The 6,686-nt window shown below is 60.9% G+C and overlaps 1 protein-coding gene across 1 annotated transcript; it reads right to left on the bottom strand.

Annotated features, from left to right (window-relative positions):
* Positions 1–319: 319 nt before the first annotated feature.
* Positions 320–4,319, bottom strand: PHOX2A (paired like homeobox 2A). Its single transcript, XM_032641433.1, has 3 exons — positions 4,103–4,319; positions 1,729–1,916; positions 320–772 (listed from the first exon to the last, which is right to left on the bottom strand). Exons 1-3 carry the CDS (start codon positions 4,317–4,319, stop codon positions 320–322), a joined length of 858 nt encoding a protein of 285 aa, XP_032497324.1.
* Positions 4,320–6,686: the final 2,367 nt, after the last annotated feature.

Below are 6,686 nucleotides of genomic sequence, written 5' to 3'. Positions count from 1 at the left end.
TTGGGCACTGTGTTAGGGGCAGGTGTTGTTTGATTCCGGTTCTGAAGAAAACCAGGCTAGAAGGGGTTCTGGGCTCTCCTGGAGGGCATCCCAGTGAAAAGTACCCCCCTCCACTGAGTAGGGGTGGGTGAAGATGAGAGTGGCCCTGACTTGGTCTCCAAAGCTGGGGAGGGCACACATAGGTGTCAGACACGGTGGGGGGGTGGGTGGGACAGATGGGGACATCAGGCAGGTGGCCAGGATGAGGAGGGACTCTGTCAGATCCTGGAGGGGCAGGGGCGTCTCAGGCGGCAGGCCCGGAGCCTCTAGAGGCCGGCAGCTAGAAGAGATTGGTCTTCAGGGAGGGGCCGGGCTTCCGGTGGAAGGAAGACAGAACCCCCGAGAAGGGCCCTGGCCCGGGTTCCGCCGGCTGCCAAGCCTTAAGCAGCTCCGCCGCGCCCGCGCCCGGTCCGCCGCCCCCACCGCCCGCCACGCCGGCCCACAAAGGGCCCTTGAGCGGCTGTGGCCCCGGCCCGGCTCCAGGTCCGGACCCCAGGGCGGCGGGCAGCGGGCTGGGGCTCAGGCGCGGGCTGGCCAGGCCGGGCGCAGGCGGCGGCGGCGGCAGCGACGCGGTGCTGTCGGGCGTGGGGCTGCACGTGGACTCCTTGGAGTCGTCGTCCTCAGACGAGCAGCGCGCCTCACCCTTTTTGGCGCCCGCCGCGCCCGCCGCACCCTTGGCGCTGGCCGCACGCTCCTGTTTGCGGAACTTGGCCCGGCGGTTCTGGAACCAGACCTGCGGGCACAGGGGCCGGTCAGCCCGGGGCCGGCGGGCGCGGTGAGACCTCCTTCCGGAGGGGGCTTGTCAGGATTATTACCAGCCTTCTGAGTCTTGACCCCCTCCACCACTCTGCTCGTTGCCCTCCTCGTCTCTCGCCTCCCTCCCCTCCTCGTCTCTCGCCTCCCTTCCCTCCTCCACTAGCCCCTTCCTCCAGGTCCTTAGGCTCTTCCCCTTGGGATCTGCTCACCCGCGGATCCCGCTGCCTCCCAGTGTTCTGTCTCCCGGAGGGAACTCCGCCTTCGCTCTCCTCATCACCCAAAGCCCTCGCCCCAGTTCTTTCCTACAAGGAGCTCCGGGAGTCCCCCCGGAGCGTCCCGCGGCAGTGGAGAGAGGGTTAGGGCACTCGGGGAGCCTTTTGTGCAGGGTCTCCAGTAAAGGCGTGCCAGCTGAACATCGGTACTCAGATTTGTAAGATCGACGAAAAGTCCGTCCCGACCCAGCTCCTGCGCCTACCCTGAACCCGGGCTTTCCAGACTCAGAGGTTTCACCGTTGCAGAGCCGAAGAGGGGACCTGGAGGCGCTGACTGGCTTTCCGCCACTGCTCGGCCTCGTTTGGCCCCGAGGCCACCTGGAGCTGACCCTCTAACCACTCGGCCTCCGTCCTGGCTTCCCAAGCATCACTCTGCGTGCCCAGCCCTACCCGGGAGACTGAGGAGAAATCGTGGGGCTGAACAGCTCAGTTCTTCCGAAGGCCTCAGGACCCGCCTGGCCCCACCGCCTCCCGGGGCTGCCGGTCCTCCCCTGCCCAATCACCTCCAGACTGCAGACTGGCCCCTGGTCCTAGTTCGCCGCCCCCGGGCTGTATCCGCCCGCTGCCCGAGTGAGGCCCCTCTGTCCCTCGGACCCCCAGGTGTCAGGCACTAACTTCCCGGCCCCGCTCCGCTCGCACACACTTCCGCGCAAACACGCACCTGCACGCGAGCCTCGGTAAGGTCGATCTTGAGCGCCAGCTCCTCGCGCGTGTAAATGTCGGGGTAGTGAGTCTCGGCGAAGACGCGTTCCAGCTCCTTCAGCTGCGCGCTGGTAAACGTGGTGCGGATGCGCCGCTGCTTGCGCTTCTCATGCAGGCCCGACGGCTCCGGGAAGAATTTGTAGGGCACTACGGGTGTGTGCAGGAGGGGGGAAATGAACAAGGGTGGGGATGTGAGGGGCCGATCCCGGCCCGCTGTGTTCTGCCCCTGAGGGATCGCTCACCATCCCCCGCCCCTGACCTGGCCCCTCGGCTTGGTCCTCTCAGTACGGAACGGCTTCCCTATCGCTGGATGGAGCCGGCAGGGGTGAAAGCGGACGGGGCGCGGGGAGGCCTGGGGCCCAAGAGCCGCAGAGAGGGAACCAAAATCTGATCCTCGGATCCAGGCTGCTGGCCTGTCGTTGGCCCTCCGCAGTGTTCCCTCTATCTCCCGCCAGTCTACCGGACCCTACCCTCAGTGTGTTTCTCCCTCAGTCGGCCTGACTTCAGGTCCTGCTCTATCCACTCTAGCCTTAGCTGTCTGTCAGGTCTCATCAACATCCTGTGTCTCCCCAGTAACCAGTCATGGACCGCGGGTCTACTTTCAGGCCTGCCACGGACTCTCTGACATGTAAAAATTTGGCCGCCTCTACCCTGCATCCCTCTCCTTCCTAGGCCTCATTTCCTCAGCCCTATCTCATATCTCATTCTCTTCCAGGTGTCCCCCTGTCTTTTTCATCTCTCTCCAACCACATCTATCTGCAACTTTCCCCTCCTGGACCATTCTTCTCTTTGTGCCCATTGAGAAGGGTTCTTATTTCTCCCCTCCCAGGTTCCTCCATCTTCTCTTTGGCCTTCTTCTTCCTCCCAGACATCTCTCTCTATCTCCCAACTCTCCAAAAACCAGCCCCAACCCTTCCCTTCACTCTTCCCATCCCTGTCTCCCATCTACCCCTTCCCAGTACCCATTGTCCCACGGACAGTGTTTCTGACACTATCTCCCCATCCTTGTCTCCAGCCCCCGTTTAGTTCTCCCTGTTCTCCAGGGATCCCCAATATCCTTATCTTTGTCATATCTCCCTAGTTCTCTATCTCCCCTAATCCTGTCTCCAACACCCCATTCCTATCCCCATCTTTCTCATCTCTGTTTTCAATCTTCCTTGGTCCCCATCTCCATAATTCCTGTCCCCATCACCTGGTTTTTATCTCCATCTCCCCAACCCTGGTTCCCCATTTCTTCCAAGTACCCCAATCTTCCCATCTCTGCTCACATCTCTCTGTATCTGTCCCTATCTTCTCCATCTCAGACCTCCATCTTTCTAGGGCCCATCTCCCCATTTCCTGTTTCCAGCTCCCCAGTCCCCATCTGCATATGACCCAGAGTACCCAATCTCCCCATCCCCATTCCAGTTTCTGACTCCATCTCTCTGGTTCTCACTTCTCCAAATCCAGGTCTCTCACCATCCCTCCCCACCACACAGGTCCCAATCTTCTACTGGGTCCCGGTGGTCTTCCCAGGAAGGAAGAAGATAAGGAGAATGGGTGGGGCAGCTTGAACTCTAACTGGAGCAATGGGGTGGCTAAGAGGCTCCACGAGGTTGAAGGTTCAGATTGGGTCTTGGATCAGGGGGCTTGGGTATTGCATGGGGCTGCTTCTGGGTTCTGCAGTACTCTAGCTGGGAGAATCTCCAGGAGGCATGGGGAAATGAAAGTTACTCAATGACCTGAGCATCCTTTTCTTATGGCCACAGAATGGGTTTCAGTAGCGCAAGAGGGTTTGGGCACAGGTAGGATGGGTTCAAAACCAGGCAGTAGGGGCTTGATGGTGCTGGGGCTCTGATGGGTTCAAAACCAGGCAGTAGGGGCTTGATGGCTCCCAGCTGGGCAGCTCATCTGCCGCAGGGGTCCATGCTGGGGGTCGGGCATGAAGCGGGGTGGGAATGATAAGGATGGGGGGTCTTATTGGCCTGACCCGAGAGCATTTTCCAAGGATACAGGGCATGGAGAGGTTTAGTGGTCAGTCTTTGCAGATGGGCAGGGGAGGGCCTGGTGAGGAGCCTGGGGCTACACTGGGGATCTATTTCCTTGACCTAAAGAGCACGGGATAGGGATACGGCAGCGAGAAGAGGAACGGGAAGGAGGAGAGGGTGGGGCTCAACTCTGCCTAGGGAATCCCGTCTACACGAGGGACTGTGGATTCCGCGGGGAGTTGGAGGGTCTGACTAGGGCAGAGATTGTGGCGGCTGTGGGGGACAGTCGCAACCACTAGCCGAGTAGGGCAGGGGCTAGGGGTGCTGTAGGATTTGGAAGGAGGGTTGTACCGGGGATGGGCTCACCTGCCGAGTAGGGCGCAGGCTGATGGTCGCGTAGAGCGCCAAGCGCGCAATTGGAGGAGCCGAGCGCGGGGCAGGGAGGCCCGGCCGCGGGGAAGGCGGGCCGCAGGGGACTGTACTGGAAGCCGCCGGGCTGGCTGCAGGCGCCGAAGTCGCCGTAGGCGGACGCCTCCATGGCCGCCACGCACGAGTCGTACGAATTGAGGTAGGAGTAGTCCATCGGCCCGGGGGGCGGGGGCGGGGGCCGGGCCGGGCCGGGTCGGAGTTGGTGTCCCGGGCCGGGTGGGGGTCAAGATAGGGGTGGGAGCGCCAGGGGCCGAGGACCCGAGGCCGGCTTTCAGAGCTCGCGAGTCCGCCCGCCCCGTCGCGGCCGCGCTCCGCCCCAGTGCAACGCAAGTGCAGCCCAACCCGGCCCGCGCGCCTTTTAACGCGTAGGACCCCGAGGAGGGGGCGGGGCGGGGCGAGCTCTTCGGGGCGGGGCCTGGACGGCCAAGGCCCCGCCCCCAGCCGCCCCCGACCCTCACCCCAAAGGGTCGCCGCCGCCCTCTTAGAGCTCGGGATGTGCAGGGCAGGCTGCGCGGGGCCCCATCCCTAGAGTCCCCCATCCCGCCCCAATCCGGACCAGACCTTCAGTCTATGCATCGTGCCCAGCCGTAGGGTCCCGACCCTCTCCCTGGCCTCTCCACCTGCGGCCCCGCAGAAGGGAGGGGAAACAGGCCCGGCGGCGCTCGTGTGAAGAAGTTAATTCAATTCGTCCTGATAACCGAGTTATTCCGATCCAGTCCCTCGGCCCCGCCCCCAGCGAGGTCCCATCCCGGAAGGGACAACGGAGATGGCTCAGGAGGGGGAATGAAGACAAGGACGAGGAAGAGACGGGGCCTGAGATGGGGACAGAGGATGTGGATGAAGAGAGGAGACAGAGACGGAGACAGGGAGAGAAAGGGACAGAAACAGTGATGGAGAAAGATGGAGAAAGGGACAAGAGAGATACAGGTACATAGATGGAGATAAGGATGAGACATGGACGAGAGAGATAGATTGGAGACGTCGGCGGGGGGGGGCGGCAGGAGGGAGACAGGGACAGAGGTGGCGACAAAGGTGAAACATGTACAAGAGGAAGGAAGGGAAGGAGGTGGGACAAGGCAGAGATAGAGGAGACAAAGATAAGAGAGAGACAGAGGGGGACAGAGAAAGCAAGTGAGGCAGGCATGGAGACAGAAAACACAGGGAAGAGACATGGTTGGGAAGAAGGATTGTGATGGAGATGAAGAGAGAGATGAGACAAAACAGGGCAGTGATAGTGAGACAGACACACACGGAGGGTCAGTCTCAGTGAGACAAGGCCAGGGACAGACACAACAGAGGAACAGAGGCTAAGGGGCGGAGAGAAAGAGCCTTTGGAGAGCCGAGACCCACCAGCTGGAGCGCCCAGCGGGCAGAAGGACTGTAGTGGAGGCGCGGTGTGAAGCTGCAGAGGGGGAGGGTTGCCTCTCTCCTAACTTGTCCTGAAGGCCACACGACCCTGCCCTGCACCTTCAAGGCCCAGCCTGCCTCTCCCCTCCCCCAGGTCCCATAGTTCAGCCCCTCTCCCCGCTGCTGCTGGGTGTGAGTCTCTGGTCCCCAGCACACTCGGCACAGAGTGTGTGTGTGTGTGTGATGAATGTCAAGACTGGGGAGTAACCAAATGACCCTTTCACTCTTTCTCAGCTTCCACCCCCTCCTGCAGAGGCCTTTTTCTTCTTCAGGAAAACCACCTAGACTCAGTCTGGACTTGGCCACAGACGCGCACCACAGACTTAGCCATTGGCCTGCATACTGTGGCGCCACAGGATACAGAATCCTTTCCAGGAGAAGAGACTAGAGAACTCTTCCACCCCCGCAGCTCACCTAAGGAGGATTTAGCAGCTTTCCCACCCAACCCCCAGCCTCCTGCACCCAATCTTGGCAGGTCCTGCAGGTGGAGAAGTGGAGACCCAGCAAGAAGGCAGGGGGGCCCCCTTGTCACCAGCCAGAGTCCTCGGGGGTTGAGAGATGGCTCCTGGAATCCCTCCCCACAGCTTACCAGCACAGTGGGGAGCATGCCCACCCTCAGGTGATTCACTTCCCTGGCCACTCATTCTTTGCTTAACACAAGGACACCTATCCCCCTTTCTGTAACCACTCCTTTTTTTTTTTTTTTTTTTTTTTTTATGCGTTACGCGGGCCTCTCACTGTTGTGGCCTCTCCCGTTGCGGAGGACAGGCTCCGGACGCGCAGGCTCAGCGGCCATGGCTCACGGGCCCAGCCGCTCCGCGGCATGTGGGATCCTCCCAGACCGGGGCACGAACCCGTGTCCCCTGCATCGGCAGGCGGACCCTCAACCACTGCGCCACCAGGGAAGCCCTGTAACCACTCCTTTTCAGGGTGTTTCTTTGAGGTATTTTCTCAAATTATTTTTAGGTCTAAGCTTCTAAAACTGAGAGCAAAACTGATTCAAAATGTTCTCTCCACTGGTGTGGGAGGTGCACCTCTCTACCTTGACCCAGGGACCCAAGTGATCTCACAATTGGGAAATCAGACAGTGCCACTGCTCTCTTCCTTAGACCTC

Source organism: Phocoena sinus, chromosome 8 (assembly GCF_008692025.1).
Source record: "Phocoena sinus isolate mPhoSin1 chromosome 8, mPhoSin1.pri, whole genome shotgun sequence".
Taxonomy (NCBI): domain Eukaryota; kingdom Metazoa; phylum Chordata; class Mammalia; order Artiodactyla; family Phocoenidae; genus Phocoena; species Phocoena sinus.
Note: the sequence above shows the minus strand (reverse complement) of the source record. Positions and strands in the feature narration are given on the sequence as shown.

Coding starts and splice junctions, on each gene's coding strand:
- PHOX2A (XM_032641433.1), bottom strand. CDS start 4,319: ATGGACTACTCCTACCTCAATTCGTACGACTCGTGCGTGGCGGCCATG. Junction 1,917..4,102: donor GCCTGCGCCCTACTCGGCAG/GTGAGCCCATCC, acceptor ACACACCCGTAG/TGCCCTACAAATTCTTCCCG. Junction 773..1,728: donor TTACCGAGGCTCGCGTGCAG/GTGCGTGTTTGC, acceptor CTGTGCCCGCAG/GTCTGGTTCCAGAACCGCCG.